The sequence below is a fragment of the Lepisosteus oculatus genome, unplaced genomic scaffold (genome assembly GCF_040954835.1).
Source record: "Lepisosteus oculatus isolate fLepOcu1 unplaced genomic scaffold, fLepOcu1.hap2 HAP2_SCAFFOLD_138, whole genome shotgun sequence".
In the NCBI taxonomy this organism is placed as follows: domain Eukaryota; kingdom Metazoa; phylum Chordata; class Actinopteri; order Semionotiformes; family Lepisosteidae; genus Lepisosteus; species Lepisosteus oculatus.
This window is the reverse complement of record NW_027167687.1, coordinates 116,375-136,664: the sequence shown is the minus strand read 5'-3', so window position 1 is coordinate 136,664 and position 20,290 is coordinate 116,375. Positions and strand designations below refer to the sequence as shown.

The 20,290-nt window shown below is 40.8% G+C and overlaps 1 protein-coding gene and 1 non-coding gene across 2 annotated transcripts; both read left to right on the top strand.

Annotated features, from left to right (window-relative positions):
- Positions 1-9,964: 9,964 nt before the first annotated feature.
- LOC138226556 (uncharacterized) lies at positions 9,965-14,746 on the top strand. The gene is made up of 9 exons (XM_069186270.1): positions 9,965-10,150; positions 10,269-10,403; positions 10,653-10,718; positions 11,191-11,282; positions 11,404-11,530; positions 11,625-11,745; positions 12,278-12,336; positions 12,444-12,558; positions 13,124-14,746. Exons 1-9 carry the CDS (start codon positions 10,073-10,075, stop codon positions 13,138-13,140), a joined length of 810 nt encoding a protein of 269 aa, XP_069042371.1. The 5' UTR covers positions 9,965-10,072; the 3' UTR covers positions 13,141-14,746.
- Positions 14,747-19,922: 5,176 nt separating this feature from the next.
- Positions 19,923-19,995, top strand: trnar-ccu (transfer RNA arginine (anticodon CCU)). Its single transcript has one exon. It is a non-coding gene; the product is annotated as a tRNA-Arg (tRNA).
- Positions 19,996-20,290: the final 295 nt, after the last annotated feature.

Here is a 20,290-nt window from a genome sequence, read left to right as displayed (position 1 = left end):
AAATACAGCACCCACTCTGCTGAAACCAAGTGTTTTACACACCAGACAGGCCCCCAAACCTCATACAACCTTACTGTAGCTGTGGCCCCTTTCTTTAATTTTTTATGATTTTCTGAAGATTACACTACAGGTAATACACTGGGACGGGTGGGTCGTCTTCATGGCTCAATAGCATTTCAAATACAGCACCCACTCTGCTGAAACCAAGTGTTTTACACACCAGACAGGCCCCCAAACCTCATACAACCTTACTGTAGCTGTGGCCCATTTCTTTAATTTTTTATGATTTTCTGAAGATTACACTACAGGTAATACACTGGGACAGGTGGGTCGTCTTCATGGCTCAATAGCATTTCAAATACAGCACCCACTCTGCTGAAACCAAGTGTTTTACACACCAGACAGGCCCCCGAACCTCATACAACCTTACTGTAGCTGTGGCCCCTGTCTTTATTTTGTAATGAGTTTCTGAAGATAACACTACAGGTAATACACTGGGACAGGTGGGTCGTCTTCATGGCTCAATAGCATTTCAAATACAGCACCCACTCTGCTGAAACCAAGTGTTTTACACACCAGACAGGCCCCCAAACCTCATACAACCTTACTGTAGCTGTGGCCCCTTTCTTTAATTTTTTATGATTTTCTGAAGATTACACTACAGGTAATACACTGGGACGGGTGGGTCGTCTTCATGGCTCAATAGCATTTCAAATACAGCACCCACTCTGCTGAAACCAAGTGTTTTACACACCAGACAGGCCCCCAAACCTCATACAACCTTACTGTAGCTGTGGCCCCTTTCTTTAATTTTTTATGATTTTCTGAAGATTACACTACAGGTAATACACTGGGACAGGTGGGTCGTCTTCATGGCTTCATGATTTTTTGACTGTAATCAAGTGTTGTGCATTTGTGCAAGTGTCAGGCCTCCTGACCTTTCACAGTCATGCTTTGTTGTGTGAAACTTTAATTCTCTTTTTAGGATTTTTTGAACATGGGAACTTCCACCGAGATGAATGAGGTGCTCTTCAATAGCTTTTTCATCTATACACACAAGCGTATGTAACCAAGGCACTCAGAACCAACAGAATCAACGTGAAGTCATAGAAAAACAAGAATGCCCCCGAGACATCTGCACCCCCCTCTTGGACCACTCTGGTATCAACACCCCCAAACCAATCCATACCAGCTAACAAGACTCAGAATCGGTGCAACCCTCCAACCTGGACCAAGAGCAGGATGGGACAAGTACCTGCACCACACTACGCACCCCTCATCCAGACCAGCAGGACAGCCAGACAGCACCATCATGACACACATAATGAGATCACTTTCTGTCAGTATGTGTAACATTCTGGGCCTGGGCTCCTCTGTATTTTGGCTGAAGGGAGTTCAACAACATTATTAAACGGACTGACATCATAATCTGACAAGATACATTGTTTAGGGGAGACTTGTCCACCCACTGTCCCCCTGGTAACGTGAAGATCATTGTCCCTTGGCTTACCTAAACCAGAATCACTTGGGTCTCCGGGGCGGATCGGTGTATGGTACAAAGTCTTAAAAACAGAACATTGTTGAATTGTCTATAAAAAACAACCAATATCCCTTGGATTTCCCAAACACAAAGCTGGAGCAAGTATACTAACTCCATACCCTTAAACTACAAAAGGCCTGTGGCGTAGACAGGGTAAACAGCCACATCATGTGACATAACTGCATGAGCCTAGTGATGAGCCTAGTTTAAAATACTCAACCCCATCCTGAAGTACGGATGTTTTCCTTTGGCCTGGAATCCAGGACTGATCACCTGACCCTAACAACTGCCGGAGCATTTGTGTGAACAGTAACCTGGGCTAGCTATTCACCAGTATCTTCAATACCCTATTACTGGCAGCTTGCCAAATACAGTGTCCTGAATAGAAGTCAGATCGACTTCATATGAAGCTGGCACATATCTGACCACATACGCACTCAACACACACTTTAAATGAACAGAAAAATAGTGACCTGTGTCTTTGATTTCTAAAAAGCAATAGGCTCTATTTTGAACAAATAACAAATATACAAACTTTCAATGTGGGGTAAGAGGTACAGTCCACAACTGATTTTTTTTAGCGTACTCAGAAAGTATAAGCGGTTTGAAAATACTTACATAAATTATTTTAGGAAGACTGTGTTGGTTTTTGTATCATTTGTGTTTGTGTTGACTCTTATTGAGATCTCCAGTCACCTGCCCTTATAGATGCCTCTTTTGCTTATGTGTTGTTAGAAATTGAGCTCGCCTGTGTGCCTGCTTCTAGGGTTTTTTTAAAAAAGGAATAGGTTGGTTTTCTATTTTTTTTACCCCTTGCCCAGTAGCAGTCTACTACAGGGGGGATTCTGGGTCCTCTCTCCATACAGTATGTCTCCTTTTGCATTGTTTCCAGACCTGGGCTGATTTGAGTTTTTCATGGTAATGGATTACAAGGGTAGGTCTGACAGAAGTGAATGTGGTGGATCTGCCATCTGCCCAGGCAGGAAGGTAGATACAGTATATGTAAACAGGTTTTAGCATTAATGTTTTGCATACAATCACCCTTTCCAAAAGGTGAGATAACCAGAGAAAACAGGACACAGCTTTTCTAGGGACTTTTTTTCCCTACAGTATTTATGGTTACGATGGGTTTTAACTCTTTGTGGAGATAAGCTATTTTTATCTTTTCTTTGGTGTAGGTTCATGAATGCATGGGCTTTCTTTTCTTCCATGTCTTGTTCCTTTGTTCAGTTGTTTTGTATTCTTTCTGTTTTGTCCCCTTATTTTTGTGCTGGTGCTAGAATTTCTGCTGGCTTTTCCATGTTTTTCCCTTTTGCTCTTTGATTTAATTTTTTCCTGTGACCCATTTTTCCTTATTTATCTCAATGTGATATTTTCCCCTTCTCCTCAGCTGTTGAGTCTCTTGCACTTTCTTCCCTGTTATCAGTATTGTCTGATGTTGGATTGCATTTTAAGTTCCTTATTTTTTAGTAATCCTGTAATTTTTTTTCCACTGTTATTCTCATCTTTTATTGTACTATTGCTGTTATTGCAGTCTTCCCACAGTTTATTTTATTCTTAAACAACATACTAAATAATATAAGAATACATGTTGTGCTCATCTCTTTCCTGCCACTTGCACTCCTGATATTGTCTTCAAATAATTCCAATATTTTAGAGCTCTATATTTTCAAGCCTTGAAGGCCTAAGGTTGTTTTTTAAAGTGTTTGAATGTGATGTACTAACTACTGTCTACAATAACAATAACATACATAAATTACCAATAACATGCATATAAAAAATAGCCCAGAAATCAAGTATGAAGTAAGGAAATGGCTGCAGCTATGAATCAGAATTTTAATCTATTGGTTTTGTAGTTGGTTGGAACTTGGAACTAGTTAGACAAGGGGTGTGAAGATTCGTTACAGATGTATTTTGCTGTACGCAGAACAAGTGAACAATAGACGGACATAATTTCACAAGACAACCCAGTTGGTTCTTGAAATTTCCAAACCACACATCAGAGTGAAAATTAAAACAAATTGAGGAAGGACCGATAGGAGAAGATCAACAATGAATCATTAACATTACAATGCTTAAGTTGCCTTTATAATAAAGACAATTTTGTCCTTTTGTGAGGATCATGTCCACATTGGACCTGTTTTTTTAAGTTGTTTTGAAATTTCACTTAGGGTTCAGAACATTTCACAACTACTAATTTTTTTTCCTACCACCTCAGCTAATTCTCTCCCCCTTTAGGTTTGGGTGGGGGTATGGGTTTTTTCCAGAAACCTGTTATCATTTCTTTGATGTTGGACACATTTGTCTTCAGGAAGTTTTCTTCACACCTCCTATCATACTCATCTGACATGTCCATAGCTACACTCATTTACTTGCAGCAGACAAACAATGACAGAGTCGTCTGCAAATTTTATTAAGTGTCTGGAGTGGTGAGAGCTCTTGAGGGTGTTTGCTTACAGGACAAAGAGTAACGGAGACAATATGCATCCTTGGGGGAACCAGTAAAACAATACCTGTTGTTGGATAATACATTGTTGACTTTCACACTCTAAGTCTGTTCAGAAATCAGTAACCCCTCTGATGATGTTAAGATCAAAACCAAAGTTTGATAATAGCTTTGCTGCCTGTACTTGAGGTCAAATGCAATTGCATACAGAGGAGGAAGTATAGCACAACAAAAATAACACACTTCTAAATCTACCACAGCACAGAAAAAAACTAGAAAAATCACTTATAAAACCACAGGAGTACACAAACATAACACAAACTAGAATGCCACATAGACAATAATCTGTAGCAGAATATCTGCTTATGTTGTATTTTCTTTGTGGATGTTTTTGGATGTTGTATTGGCCTTGGCAACTCTGTGATTTAACAGTCATGATAATAAAGCATTTTTGAATCTCTATGTGAGTGGAACCTGTTGAATATTAGTTCAGATGGCTAGCTGTGTCAGCAGGTGTAGGCTGCAAAGGATCACGTAATAGTTTAATTCCATGCTGAAAAGAGAAGAAAGAAAACACAACATTTTGGCTGTGGAGCCTTCTTCAAGGGTTACAGTTGAAGAAGGCTCCATGGCCGAAACTTTGTTTTCTTTCTTCTCTTTTCAGCATGGAATTAAACTATTACTTGTTAAATATTAGTTACACTTGGGTTTCGCAATATAATATAACCAAGAGGTATTGTTATTTTTTTAATACTTTTACAGCAGTCAAACTGGCATACTCTGATATCTGAGAGAGAGTTTAATATAAAAATTTTCTCTTGAACTGTCATGAACCAGTTTAATTTGTTTTTACCTCTCTACAAATCAGCCTTCAAAAGCTTAACTCATGTAGCTGTAATGTACATGAACACCATTAAAAAGTTTTCCTTTCTCTATGTGGCACGTGGAGTGCTGAGAACGCATGCTCCAAGCTGCTTGCTCCTGTAAGGAATTAACAACTTAAAGATTAAGTTAAATTATAAATAGGCCTCACCCTGTACATAGGGAGTTATGGGACATGTTTCGTTTAGAAGGGATTTAAAAGTAAAAAGTAAAGCCTGAAATAAACAAACTGTGCCATGTAAGACCAAGGTAAGGAATGTTTGTTACTATTTGTTTTGTCTGGTTATTTAAACCATTCCGTCTATTTCACACTTAACCAATTTTGAATTAGAAAGACTACAAACTGTGCAAACTTCCAAGTCTGTAAGGGTGTATGATGTAGATCATTCACAAGAGCACACGGCTGCTTGTTATAATTGTAAGAACTGTAGTTCACTACTGTTCTTTTGACTCTTGAGCTTGCATCATACAGCCGTTGGAGTGCATTTCAAACCTAAGAGATATCAAACTCATTTAACCTGTCAGACATATGTTAAATGGGTTGTGACTTTTGGCAAAGTTTTTTGCTACATAATTTGTTTCATGAATACCATTTATCTCTATAACAACTTTCCTGTCCCCAGAACATATGTTTTAAGCTGCTTGATCCCATTGGGTGCAACCTTTCCATTGTATTCATAATGTGTTGTTTGCATTAGGAGTGTGTTAAATAAGCAGAAAAGAGGCCTGTTTTTTCTGTTGCTTCTGATCTTATACAGTGGTCAGAATCTCTCATCCAAAAGCTTATGAGTGGAAAAAAATTAAGTACAGATGCACAATCCATTAAAAACCATTTAAAGAGCATAAGGGTTTTCATCACATGGACTTGTTCGACTGTTGAGGATTTCTGTTTTGGTTGAGGATCAATTAAAGGACAACAACCTGAAACACTATCTTCGATCTTTCCAGAGCTGTAAGTAGTCATTCCAAGTTTATTAACTTGTCTCTTTTTTTCTATGTACTTTTCAATAGCCACTGATGTTATTTACAACAGTTTTTTTTTTTCAAAATTGCATCTTTTTGGACAAATTTTAAAGAATTGGCACAATAGGCGGAGGAGTGGCTCTGTGGCTCAGGATCTGCACCGGTGGCTGGAAGGTTGCTGGTTCACATCCCATGGTTGACAGAGGAATCCTACTCTGTTGAGCCCCTGAGTAAGGCCTTTAATCCCAGCTGCTCCAGGGGTGCTGTACAATGGCAGACCCTGTGCTCTGACTCCCAGCTTTTCTCCCTGTCTGTGTGTCTCATGGAGAGCAAGCTGAGGTATGCAGAATATGAAGTCCTAATGCAAGAAAATGTATATGGTCAATACAGTAATCAGATTTATTCCATGCTGAAAAGAGAAGAAAGAAAACACAATGTTTTGACCATGGAGCCTTCTTCAGTTATGATTTGATTTTTTACAATCATACCCACAAAAACTTTGCAATTTTTAAAAATCTTGCAAACACAACCCAGATATGTTGACTTCTTTAAAAACATTTTTTTAAAAGAAACACATACTTCTTTTCTAGTTTTTTTTTATGTGGTGGCTGCCAGGAATCCTCAGTGAAAAGGTATGCAGATCCTGTGCAGACGCAGGAGCAAGTAGTTATTGAGACAAGAGAACAATCCGAAACGTCAGGCAAGATCATAGTCGATCGGCGAAAGGTAGATCAAAATCCAGGAAGTACAGAGAGAAGCAAACAATCCGAAACAGAAGGCAAGGCCCAAGGTCGAGAGGCAAAAGGGAGATCAGTAACCAGTAAGCGAGATTTAGAGTAAACGCGAGGTAGAGCTCTCAAAGAGAAGACTCAATACCGAGGGTTTGGATGGTTAAAATTGTGCTGCTTGCCGCACAGTAGAGTGTGTGCTGATGGATTAACACGTGCGGCGGTGCTTGTTATAATTAACCCGCTGCTGGTAGTGGTTAGTTCTTTTGTGAGTTATTCTCCGCTAGCTGGTGGTTGTGACAGTGACAGAATGCTGTTTTGTGATTGATGCTATATCAAAATATAGGGCCCGTAAAATTAAACACAGAACTAAAACCATTTAATGGACTTGTACATCTGTTGCGCTCCTACACTATTAACATCCATTGGGCATTGAATTTCAATTATGTTTCCAGTCCATTCAGATATGTTCTCTATTTTTCAGATTGCTGGCAATGTCACATGTTAAAGGAGGACAGAGGAGTAGAAGGCCAGACCTGTGGTCAAGGGCTGGTGGAGTAGGGAATGTGATCAACGAATTTCTGAAGTTTTCTAAACTCGAAAAAAAAATTAGGTGGAATGACAGTATGTGGTCAACACTGTCAAACAGACTCCTTGGAGAGGAATGCCCCAGCAACAAGAAATGGTTATCAGTGATTTGGCATGAAGATAGAAAACAACTAAGAACCAAAGTGCTTAGGGCGCAGAAAGAGGAGAGTATTGGTAGGGATTCCAAACCAGATGACAGTACACAATCTATAGTCAATATTTCAAGTCAAAGTGAGGGACATAGTTTGGAAGGCAACACAGAGCTCAGAAGTTCATCAGAAGATACAGAAGATGCATGGGCAGCACACGACAGCACAGACAGTGGTGACATGTTAGAGGGAGAAAAAATCTGTGTAGAATCAGAAAAAAAGCCTGAAGAGCACAGTGAATATTCCCAGGGGGCAAGCTCATCTGGGACATCACCTCAGGATAAAAGGGGATTAAGAAAGATTATGTCTGTGCCTAAAACTTTCCAAGTATGTTTAAAGGCTGAACAATGGAGAAAAATAGCACCTCTAAAAGGTACATCTAAACTAAGACGACCATGGACCCAGATCTTATATAACGAGTTCAGGAAGATAAATCCTTGTTGCCCAATAGCCTTCAAATACCAATACATCAGGAAAGAGAACAGCAGAAAAAAAAAAAACTTTCTGATGATAAAAGCAGTCTGTACCTTCAGGTCCTGCAATGTAAAATACATTATGACAACAAGACACAAACCAATGGGCAATGATGACATCACAATTGATGTTGTACGAGCAGGGCAAATACAGCACAGTAAAAGGGAAACAAAATTTCGACAAGCACGTCAGCCTTATCGTCGAAAGATTGCCCGTGCCCTCACAAAAGGAATCAGCAATGTGTACTACAGGAACCTGAGCAGAACACCGCTTGCTGAAATTGCAGCAGGCAATTTATCTAAACCACTAACACAGAATGTCCTGAAAGTCATTTCATCAGAGTTCAGGAACAGTAAACGCATTCACTATGATCCAGTGTTTGAATTACATATGGCACAAAAATATATGAAAGCATGCGACTTCGACATTGTCCATTTCCCAGGATATATACAGATTTTGCAGTTAGACACATTTGCTGCCTATCTTTACACAGAACAGAGTATGCGAATTCTTATTGCCCATCTAAAGATGAAGGAGAAAGTCAGCCTTTACCTGGATGCAACAGGAGGGGTAGTCAGAAAAATTCCATCGGAGAACAAAAGAATTTTGTACTACAGTCTTACGTTACCTGGAGGTGGAAAAAGAAAGCCTCCATTACCAGTGTCTGAAATGTTGACAACTGACCACACCATTGTCAGTATAGAACGTTGGCTACGGAAATTCATGTTTGACATCTCAACATGTACTACCAAGAGAGTGCAGCATGTAGAAACTGACTACAGGTGGGCCCTGATTCACAGTGTTCTTTTTGCCTTCAATGGGGACACCATCCATGCATACTTAAATCGTGCAATGAAAGTCTGCCAAGGCAAACTTAAGTACACAGAACTTCAGATGTTCACTGTTCTGCACCTTTGCTCTGCCCATGTCATAAAGGCTGTCTCTCAAGCAATTAGTAAAAAAACAACAGACAAAGGACTGCGAGACTTTGCAACATTTTCCTTTGCCATCCTGCAAAACAGCACAACTTTGAGTGTCGCCAGAAATGTTTTCAAACACATGTGTATTGTACTCTCAAGCAGGAGGTTCACAAATGAAGTCCAATCTAGTGTCTGCCTCCTTAACGCTTACATTTCTCAAACAACCACACCAGACCAGATGGAAAAGGAAGCAGAAGTCAAAGACACAGATGAGGTACTGTACCCAAAAATGAGAGGCAGCCTGGGCCGCTCTCCTTTCGCTGTGGAGTTCAAAGGTATTTATGAAGACAGCATATCAGCTCAAGGACATGATGACTATGGGACACAACACAATGTGAACCCCTATTTCTGTGAAGACATAATAAGATTTCTGTTGCAAAGATACATGGCACTATTTCCACTGTGGAGTGGAATTTTGTTGGGTGACCTGGCAAGATATGCTTCAGACAGCAAAAAAGACATATCAATGTCAGAGGTAGCACAAACAAGAGCCACTAATTGTCATGTTGAGACCTGGTTTGGCATTGTCAAGCATTCAATACTTCAGCACAGGAGGAAACTGAGGCCAGCAGAGTTTATTACGATAATGAGACAATCCCTCCAAGGCCGGTACAGAGAACATATAATCCAAAATGCTCTCCCCAAAAAGGTTTTGACGGCTCCATTGATCACCACTAAGACACGTCATGAACATGCACAGGAACAATGGGCAAAGAGAGCACCAGGTGTAGGCAAAGAAACAAAAAATAAATTCTACAGCGCACCACAGAAAATTCCAATCCCCAAAAAAATGAGAACACAGGAAAAAAAAGTTAGCAATAGAAATATTGAAACAAATGAAAAATCGCCAGATGACAGCAACGGCCTGCAAGTACAGCAGGGGAAAGCAGGAACCACAGAATATAAAGAATGGCAGCACAAAGAAGAAAGGAAAGTGTCACCCAAGCAAGCTGCCGTGGGCATGGCTGAAGTGATCACACCACACTGTGATGCACGCCCCATCTCAAAACTTATAAAAGAGAAAACAGATTTCAAAAAGAAGGTAGGATTTGTATTTCAAATATTTCTCTGTGTGGACATTCACTTCTTTTTCAGAGCTTATGAATGTCATCTTCTACTACTGTAGGTGTTCTTTGTCGTTTCTCTCTAACTTGTTATACTTGTTGACATACTTGTGTTATACTTGTGGTGTGTAATCTCAATTTTCATTATGTTAGGTCCAGTGATCTCTTGTGTATGCTTTTGGCTTGGTAAATCTTTTTTAGGTACACGCCCTTTGGAACATCAATCCGAGTGAATTAGTGGTTGCAGTTTTGCCATCCATGCACAGTGCAGACACATATATTCTCAGACACTCGGAGTTTGTGTCTCTGAAACCAGATGAGTGGCTCATAGGCGAGGTAAGATGAAAGTGTTTGATTGCATGCATTTGTTAAGGTTTCTGAGCTTTTGTGTAATCAAATGTGTGTGAGTGCGTGAAATCACATCTTCTTCAATTGTGTTTGCTTTTTCCATAAGACCATTGAGTGTTACTTTCAAGTAGCGAAAGAATCCATGGACTTGGGGAAGAAGGTTTTCCTAATGAACCACTACACAACTGGTGTAATCATGAGTGGGAATAGAGAGCGCATGGCTAGACAACGTTTGTCCAAGGTAAGGACATCAAACACAAATGTTGATGGATTACATTAGTGAGGGGGCAAACATGGTTTTTCACTAACTGATGATTGTTTTATCAATAGAGAAACAAGGAGAGCTACAAGCAATCAAAACAGGTCACAACTGTGCCCATGGTGCTGCCTAAAGAAACTACCTTTATAGTCAGAAATCAAAATTCAAAGGTAGCACACCATCCCTGTGAGGCAGCCTGTTGTACTAATCTTGTCATTCTTTTCATTACAGGTCAACTTTGAAAACTATGAAGCCATTATTAGCTTTTTTAACACTGGTGTCCACTGGAAATTGTTGGTAAGTGTGGTGCAGGTAATCCAAAACAGCGTAGGTTTATAATTACACCTGGAACCATTACAGTTCAAGTGATTATCCTTGTTGCATCTAAAAAAATTACAAAGTCACAATGTATGTGTTCCTCTCCTGTTAAAAAAGGTGGACATTGATAGTGAGTGTCCAAGGCAATGGTGACAGTGCACTTTTCCTAAATTATTATTGTGAATACTGCTGTGTAATGAACAGACAACCAAACAAGTCAAAGTGTCATGTAGGAAAAAAAGTACTGTTAGGTCATTTCCTGACTGTCTTTGCCGAGGTTTGCAAAATATTAAATGTTAAATAATATATAAATATAAATATTATATATATAAAATATTCAAATATTAAAAACCTTTGTTTAAACAACATAAAACTCCTGAAACTGCCTGTGTGTCTGGCCCCACATTAAATGCAACTTCATGTCTGATGATGGGCCCTTTGTTTCTTGCAGTATCTGTATGCTCCATCCCAGAAAGTCTTTGTGGTCGACCCTATGGGGAGTGATGAGATGGGAGACTCCACTGCAGCGGCAAAAAGGTTCAGGTAAGAAATCAAGCATTAGTTTCGTGGTGAAATTCTGCAGGGGCACACATACATTTCAGGTTCAAGTTCAGCATGACAAATATTTCCTCATTTATCAATAACCTATTGTTTTGATTCACAGGGACTTTTTTAAGATGCGAAGGAATGTCCTAGGAAAAGAAGACTGGTTGAATATCAACTGGCACCCAAGCGTGATTGGTCACACCAGGCAAGCAGATGCCTCAAGCTGTGGGGTCTTTGTGATGCAGGTCAGCATAACCTTTCCACGCCGAAATTTTGGACTTAAAACTATTGTATGAGAGATTTTTAGGGAAATAATTGAAACAAACTTTTGTCTGTTAGATGGGCGCAGACATCATTAACAATTTCCCGGATATTCCAACATATATCGAAATAAACAGCAGTGCCAAAGAAATGAGAAAGTTGCGGGAAGACCTGTCAATCAGAATTCTTGAGGCTTCAGGTATTGTACCATTTGATCCTCATTGCCTACGTTTCTTGGTGTATATTATTTTCCTGAAGCATGTTCTCTCTCTGTAACAAGTCTGGATGAAAAAGATTCTCAATTTATTTATATGCAGAACTCATTTGGGTATTCTTTTTGTACTATATAACACAGTGATGAAAAGTTAATTAAATCACATTTCACACAGTTAAAATTCAATGACACTTTGGCCTTCGTCGTGGTTGACACAACCATTGTCTGGGAAAAGTGTGGGTCTAAATTGCCCATAGTGAAGCAAAGCAAACTGAAACATGATAGCTGTGTTATCATGTGCCCCCTTAAAATCATAGCAACACACGCTGACGCAAAAAAGGGTAACAGGTGTTGACAGGAGTATTCTGAGACATGACAATGTGCGGTTTAAGAAGCAGTAGAACACCTAATCAGGAAAGTGCATACGAAAAGGTCTCTATCAAACTGTCTTCAATTATGCAACAATGATCTGTAGATAACATTGGAAAAATCAGTCTATTTGGCATGTTTATTATAGCTCCTCTCCAGGACATGTGCCTGATGTGTGGAGAAACACCAGTGCGGCAGACAAACTGGGTAAGTGAACATCATCTCTATCTGTATGTGTAATGTAAGCACATAATAACAAAACATGCCAGTGAAAGGTGATAGCTGAACTGATATAAGGTTTACTGTCCGTGTAGATTCAGTGTGACAGTTGTGAAAACTGGTTCCATGAATTGTGCATCTCAAAAGAAGAGTATGAAAGCGCAAAGAATGAAGTAACATGGATATGTACATTTTGCCAACCCCAGTTTGGTGAGTATGCTCTGCATGCAAACTATCACTATGAAAGGGTTTTTTAAGCAGGACATGTAGTTTTAGATTCAGCAGAAACATACAGTAGGATGACATATTTCAGTGGACGTTATAATTGTTTGTTATTGTTAAGAAGTTTGGATTGCAGGCTTGTCTTCTGGCATTAATGGTTCTATAAATTAGAGATAACTTTTCAAAAAACACACCAAAGAAGGCACACATAAAAGATTACTGATAATCTGTGCAATTTATTACATGACACAGGCATCTCAAAGATAGAATTACTGTGTCAGATTAATGATTAGACATGGATGCATCAAATCACTTACTAGGTTTCTTTCCAATAGTATAGAAACAAAGACACAACCATGAACACCTAAAAGAGCTTGCCATTTAGCACAGAAACAATATAACGTCTTGCTGTAAAAACACAAAGTAAGAAAAAAGGAGTTTGATTAAGAGAGATCTGGCAAATTGTGCAAATACCTAGATCTTGATTTGTGACCCATTTATACTCCTTGGATCCTTTGCAGTTCGTAACCCTTCTTACGGTTTTATATTTCAGGCACTGTTGATGAGTGAGCATCCACCCCCTACTCCCGAGCATTACATAAAAGACATGCTGGAAACTCAAGAAGACTGTCAACGTGTTCTCAGCAGAATTCACCTCCAAAAGACACGTAAGTACAAGTTTCAATATCCCCCCAAAAATTTTATCTTGGGTAAGAGTAAACTTTCGTACACTTTGCCAAACAATAATGAAAAACACTAGAACACAAAATCACTAGAAACCATTTGTTATCTATTGCCAGAAACCAAACAAAGTCTGTATGAAAACAGTAAAAAAGTTAATCATGACACAACACAGTCCCTTTTAAATATGATCACTACACACTGTTAACATCACTGTAGTAGTGCAAAGAAATGTAAAACGACAGTATGTCACCATGACATGATTTATGTGAAAGATTTCCAGATAAAATTGTATCCATCCTAGTAAGATAGATTAATCAAGAAATTCCACTCCGTTGTGAGAAAGATCAAAGAAAAATGGCTTCTATCAAATAGAAGTGTATCTAGGGTGATTCCTTTTTATTAGGTTTCCAAAACAGTACTCTATCTACCTTCAGACAGGGCACAGTGCTAAAAGGATTCTAACCGGAACAATAAAACACAATTGCATCATCGAAGTCCGAACCCCACTGGCTTTCAATATCGTACCATGTACATCTCCAGGAGTGGAGACTCATGAAAAAGAACAGCCTAGACACCAAAGTGATACTTTTCTTACAGTAAGGTTAAGGTAGTTGTAGGATGCTGTCTAGATCAATGAACAGATTATGTTAACAATAGCAAGCACGTAGCAGAGCATTTAGGCACACAGCCCCTAAATTGTGGAAATATATGTCAGACCTTTTTAAGGATGCCCCATACCTACAAGCATATTTAACAATGCTGTAGTCTTCTACATCGTCTCTGTAGTCTTCTTTATCCCAAGTGATCTAATTCTTTAGGAGGTGCAGAAACATAGATATCAAGTGGGTAAGTAGACAACCACGTTGCAATTGTTTTTTCTGTGTCTAACCCTTTTTTTTTCTCCACACCATGCCTGCCACTGTTCTCTCTTCGGTGCCTTTGGTTGATATTGAGCTCCGTCCCCCATGACAAGGGATCCTCCTGGATTTCTGAAGCAAGGAACCCAGCCTACAAAACTCAAGATCCTGTACTGCTCAACCCAGTGGATGGGACACACTCAACATTAACATCTAGTCTCACATAATATATGAAATAGAATTCACCGTGTCAATCTGCATGGTTGTGCATGTGAACTGTTTCTAGTAACTATTTGTCATACACAACCAGGACCTGGAGGGGAGGTCAACCATCAGGCCTTGGACCCCCAGAGATTTTTTTTCTCCTTTGGAGTTTTTTGTTTTTCTCTCCTTCGTGCCTGATGGTTACACAGTCACATCATCAAGACTGCATACCACACCTTCATTGTGATTACAGATATAGCTTATTTAAAATGTGAAATTAGGAAAAAACTAAACGAAACATGGGAAATAAAAAGAATGTAAAATCTAAAATTTTCAGATGTTGTGATGAAGCTTTTGACTCATGAATAGCACCCCCCTATCCCAGTGTATTACCTGTAGTGTTATCTTCAGAAACTCATTACAAAATAAAGACAGGGGCCACAGCCACAGTAAGGTTGTATGAGGTTCGGGGGCCTGTCTGGTGTGTAAAACACTTGGTTTCAGCAGAGTGGGTGCTGTATTTGAAATGCTATTGAGCCATGAAGACGACCCACCCGTCCCAGTGTATTACCTGTAGTGTAATCTTCAGAAAATCATAAAAAATTAAAGAAAGGGGCCACAGCTACAGTAAGGTTGTATGAGGTTTGGGGGCCTGTCTGGTGTGTAAAACACTTGGTTTCAGCAGAGTGGGTGCTGTATTTGAAATGCTATTGAGCCATGAAGACGACCCACCCGTCCCAGTGTATTACCTGTAGTGTAATCTTCAGAAAATCATAAAAAATTAAAGAAAGGGACCACAGCTACAGTAAGGTTGTATGAGGTTTGGGGGCCTGTCTGGTGTGTAAAACACTTGGTTTCAGCAGAGTGGGTGCTGTATTTGAAATGCTATTGAGCCATGAAGACGACCCACCCGTCCCAGTGTATTACCTGTAGTGTAATCTTCAGAAAATCATAAAAAATTAAAGAAATGGGCCACAGCTACAGTAAGGTTGTATGAGGTTTGGGGGCCTGTCTGGTGTGTAAAACACTTGGTTTCAGCAGAGTGGGTGCTGTATTTGAAATGCTATTGAGCCATGAAGACGACCCACCCGTCCCAGTGTATTACCTGTAGTGTAATCTTCAGAAAATCATAAAAAATTAAAGAAAGGGGCCACAGCTACAGTAAGGTTGTATGAGGTTTGGGGGCCTGTCTGGTGTGTAAAACACTTGGTTTCAGCAGAGTGGGTGCTGTATTTGAAATGCTATTGAGCCATGAAGACGACCCACCTGTCCCAGTGTATTACCTGTAGTGTTATCTTCAGAAACTCATTACAAAATAAAGACAGGGGCCACAGCTACAGTAAGGTTGTATGAGGTTCGGGGGCCTGTCTGGTGTGTAAAACACTTGGTTTCAGCAGAGTGGGTGCTGTATTTGAAATGCTATTGAGCCATGAAGACGACCCACCTGTCCCAGTGTATTACCTGTAGTGTAATCTTCAGAAAATCATAAAAAATTAAAGAAATGGGCCACAGCTACAGTAAGGTTGTATGAGGTTTGGGGGCCTGTCTGGTGTGTAAAACACTTGGTTTCAGCAGAGTGGGTGCTGTATTTGAAATGCTATTGAGCCATGAAGACGACCCACCCGTCCCAGTGTATTACCTGTAGTGTAATCTTCAGAAAATCATAAAAAATTAAAGAAAGGGGCCACAGCTACAGTAAGGTTGTATGAGGTTTGGGGGCCTGTCTGGTGTGTAAAACACTTGGTTTCAGCAGAGTGGGTGCTGTATTTGAAATGCTATTGAGCCATGAAGACGACCCACCCGTCCCAGTGTATTACCTGTAGTGTAATCTTCAGAAAATCATAAAAAATTAAAGAAAGGGGCCACAGCTACAGTAAGGTTGTATGAGGTTTGGGGGCCTGTCTGGTGTGTAAAACACTTGGTTTCAGCAGAGTGGGTGCTGTATTTGAAATGCTATTGAGCCATGAAGACGACCCACCCGTCCCAGTGTATTACCTGTAGTGTAATCTTCAGAAAATCATAAAAAATTAAAGAAAGGGGCCACAGCTACAGTAAGGTTGTATGAGGTTTGGGGGCCTGTCTGGTGTGTAAAACACTTGGTTTCAGCAGAGTGGGTGCTGTATTTGAAATGCTATTGAGCCATGAAGACGACCCACCCGTCCCAGTGTATTACCTGTAGTGTAATCTTCAGAAAATCATAAAAAATTAAAGAAAGGGACCACAGCTACAGTAAGGTTGTATGAGGTTTGGGGGCCTGTCTGGTGTGTAAAACACTTGGTTTCAGCAGAGTGGGTGCTGTATTTGAAATGCTATTGAGCCATGAAGACGACCCACCCGTCCCAGTGTATTACCTGTAGTGTAATCTTCAGAAAATCATAAAAAATTAAAGAAAGGGGCCACAGCTACAGTAAGGTTGTATGAGGTTTGGGGGCCTGTCTGGTGTGTAAAACACTTGGTTTCAGCAGAGTGGGTGCTGTATTTGAAATGCTATTGAGCCATGAAGACGACCCACCCGTCCCAGTGTATTACCTGTAGTGTAATCTTCAGAAAATCATAAAAAATTAAAGAAAGGGGCCACAGCTACAGTAAGGTTGTATGAGGTTTGGGGGCCTGTCTGGTGTGTAAAACACTTGGTTTCAGCAGAGTGGGTGCTGTATTTGAAATGCTATTGAGCCATGAAGACGACCCACCTGTCCCAGTGTATTACCTGTAGTGTTATCTTCAGAAACTCATTACAAAATAAAGACAGGGGCCACAGCCACAGTAAGGTTGTATGAGGTTCGGGGGCCTGTCTGGTGTGTAAAACACTTGGTTTCAGCAGTGTGGGTGCTGTATTTGAAATGCTATTGAGCCATGAAGACAACCCACCCATCCCACCTGTAGTGTTATCTTCAGAAAATCCTAAAAAATATAAAGAAAGGTTCCACAACCCAAAATAAAGCTGGGAAAAGTCAGAGGACCCGCTTAGTGTGCAAAACACTTGCAGCATTGTGGGTGCTGTGGTTTAAATGCTATTGGTTTGTGAACAGAATACCCCTATCCCAGTGCATTGTGCCATATTAAATAAAAGCATGAGAAAAAGAGATTCAGAATGCAAAGCTGTGTCAGTGTTCTGTGTAAAAAATCGGTTTGAACATCATGGGAGCTGTTTTTAATAAGATGCTGAGTAAAGAATATTTTAATCTTCCTGCTGTCAGTAGTATTTTCAATATAGTTGACCCTTACCTGAATGAAAACAGGACGTAAAGGAAGGGTTTCAGAAGTCAAACAAAGCTTTATTCCCGTGCTTACAGTCTGGGTAATGGGAGACTGCGCTGTTCTGCTTCCTATGGTCATATACGGGTTTTTCGCACGAAGCGATTTGAACAGTATTTCTCGCGTTGTGAACGTGTGCACACAGCGGTCCCCCGGGTTCCAGTTCGTGCGTAATTACGCATCGATGAAAAACCGGAGGTTTAAAAAAAGATAATTAGCTCACTGATAGTTTGATATAAAGGGTGTGGAAATATCCACAAGTCGTGGTCTTTAAAATGCATTTGGTTTGACGGCGTTCTGTGCTTCCATTGCGAAGATATGGACAAAAGAATATTCGTGCTTGGTCAAAAAAATGTCATAAAAACGAAAAAGTAAAGGCTGAGAAAGCATCCACAATGTATTTTATACACAAAACAAGCATTCTCGCAATTCTAAGAGGTTTCGTGAAAGCGCTACAGGCGTGCCAAAATCGTTTTCGAACTTCGAGCTAACTTTACCCCGGTTGATTCTGAACGTATGAGATTGCAACGCCTTTTACTTCCATTGACAAATGATAGAGATTCGAAGAGAGATCCTTCAGACCAGCAAGCAAACCCACGGCTATTTCGGTTTTCTATCTAGGCAACGTTGGGGTCTGCAATAGCATACATGAAAGCGTGATGCAATTTCTGTGGCTACATTTGTTGCACGTCATGCACAGTAAGAGTGTTTCTAACACCAAATAAAAAGTCAACAATTAGTGATCACGCCTTCTCCTCAGTTAACCCACTGAAACCCTTGCTGTTAACAGTTCTTTACTGCGTGCTTTACGAGCACCTACATACCGTGTCGGTTCTTTCAGCTTTATTCATTAGGTTTTCAAAGGCATAAGTAGAGCACCAGAGGTGCGAACGCAAAATGTGTGGTTATCTGAAGTCTTGCTTTCCATGGCAGCGGGTCCAAGCGATTTAGCGTTTTTATAGTACCGGGAAAGGAGAAGCAGCACTTCGCCTCTGCCGCGCAGACACAAGGCGACGTACGGCAGACGCCGGAGTCGGCAGGTTTCGAACCTGCGCGGGGAGTCGCCAACGCATTTCGAGCCCATCGCCTTAACCTCTCGACCACGACAAAAGCGAGCCCGCCGCCGCCGCATTCCTCCTATAATCAAACACGGACTGCGAGGTGGCTTCAAATGTTAAAGTCCCCCCGTCCGGATGTCAAAATGCAACTTTGGCAGACAGAACAAACATCAACAAACCACAAATGTGGACAAGGATTTTACAAGCTGCACCACACTGCACTTTCAAAAGCATTTACATTCGTGTTAGACGCAGGAATTTGCCTTTGATTTGCGCGCTTACGAACGCCATGGAAAACGAAACAAAACTAAAGCCCTCAGCTCCTGCACTTGATTATAATCCCGTTATGTGTCGAAGCAGGAATTTACGTCATCCTACCACTGCAACACGGGGAATAGAGGGAAATGAGCACAAGCTACGAATTGTCTCTAATCAGTCCCTACAGTTGTAAGACGCCTGGAAGCGTGCACCCCCATCATTAATCTTTGCGCATCTGTGCAAGGTAAACTCTGGAGCAGTCTCTGAAACGGCTCAAAGGAAACACGTGATTGATTCCATGTGCATCTGGGGTTCATTTCTTATTTACATTTAATTCAAGGGAAAGGCTTGGGTCAGTTTCAGACGGCCTCCAACAGCGAGATTCAAGCGCCCCACCTTCAGCCCAATCTGCGCCGCCAGAACGCCAACGGCTCCTCTGGTCTCCGGGGTGCGGTTGTGACCCCGTAACCTAAAGTGTTGGTGGCAGACAAATGGAGACTAACAGGTGATGTCCTAGGACATGACCACATTGTGACACTCGGTGGGGATGGTGACCATTGCTTGGAAAAGAGTGCGAGGCCCCTTTAGAAAAACATTTTGTTAACAGGCATTCTGCCTCAGCCTAAACACCTATAGCTTGCAAAGCGCATGCTATTAGACAGGCACCTCTGCAAGACCTTAAGAGTCTCTTAAACTAGTGATAGTAAGGTGTTCCCAATGGGCGATGTTTGGCTTTCAAATCATCTCTCTGTGGAAGCGCAGCGATGCAGCTGTTTAAGGCTTAGAAGCAGCTGACTGTTTCACTACCTAGCTGATCACTGTCAGTCAGGGAGCTTAGAGGTGAAAAGCCTGTCTGAGAGACAATTCGCCGTCGATCAGTTCAATATGTTCCGTACCAGCTCGGCGCACCTGAGATCATCTTGGTAGCCGTGTAGCTCAGATGAGTGAGAGCGTGTGTGTGTGTGTACCACCGTGATTGGATGCCGGTCCTTCTCAGGTCACAGTAAACCTTCTGCTGCCTAACTTTCCCCAGTGTGCCCCAGTGGCCTAATGGATAAGGCACTGGCCTCCTAAGCCAGGGATTGTGGGTTTGAGTCCCATCTGGGGTGCTCCTGTCCCATTTTGAGCATACAAATGTCCTTGTGATTTGCAAAGCTACAACCCCACCTTACTCAGTGAGCGTCTCTGCTTTTCTCTCACATACAGTTGGGAGAAAAACTTTTGTAAACAGCCCTTCGGAATGATGTGGATTTCTGCATGAATGGCTCCTAACATGTGATCTTATCTTTATCTAAGTCATAATAATTAATAAAGAGAGTGTGATTTAACAAACAACACACGCCCAACATTTGACATTGCTGTTTCTTTATTGACCAAATGGTTTAAACAATCAAGGTCATTGAT

Coding starts and splice junctions, on each gene's coding strand:
- LOC138226556 (XM_069186270.1), top strand. CDS start 10,073: ATGCACAGTGCAGACACATATATTCTCAGACACTCGGAGTTTGTGTCT. Junction 10,151..10,268: donor ATGAGTGGCTCATAGGCGAG/GTAAGATGAAAG, acceptor TTTTTCCATAAG/ACCATTGAGTGTTACTTTCA. Junction 11,283..11,403: donor GCAGCGGCAAAAAGGTTCAG/GTAAGAAATCAA, acceptor TTTGATTCACAG/GGACTTTTTTAAGATGCGAA.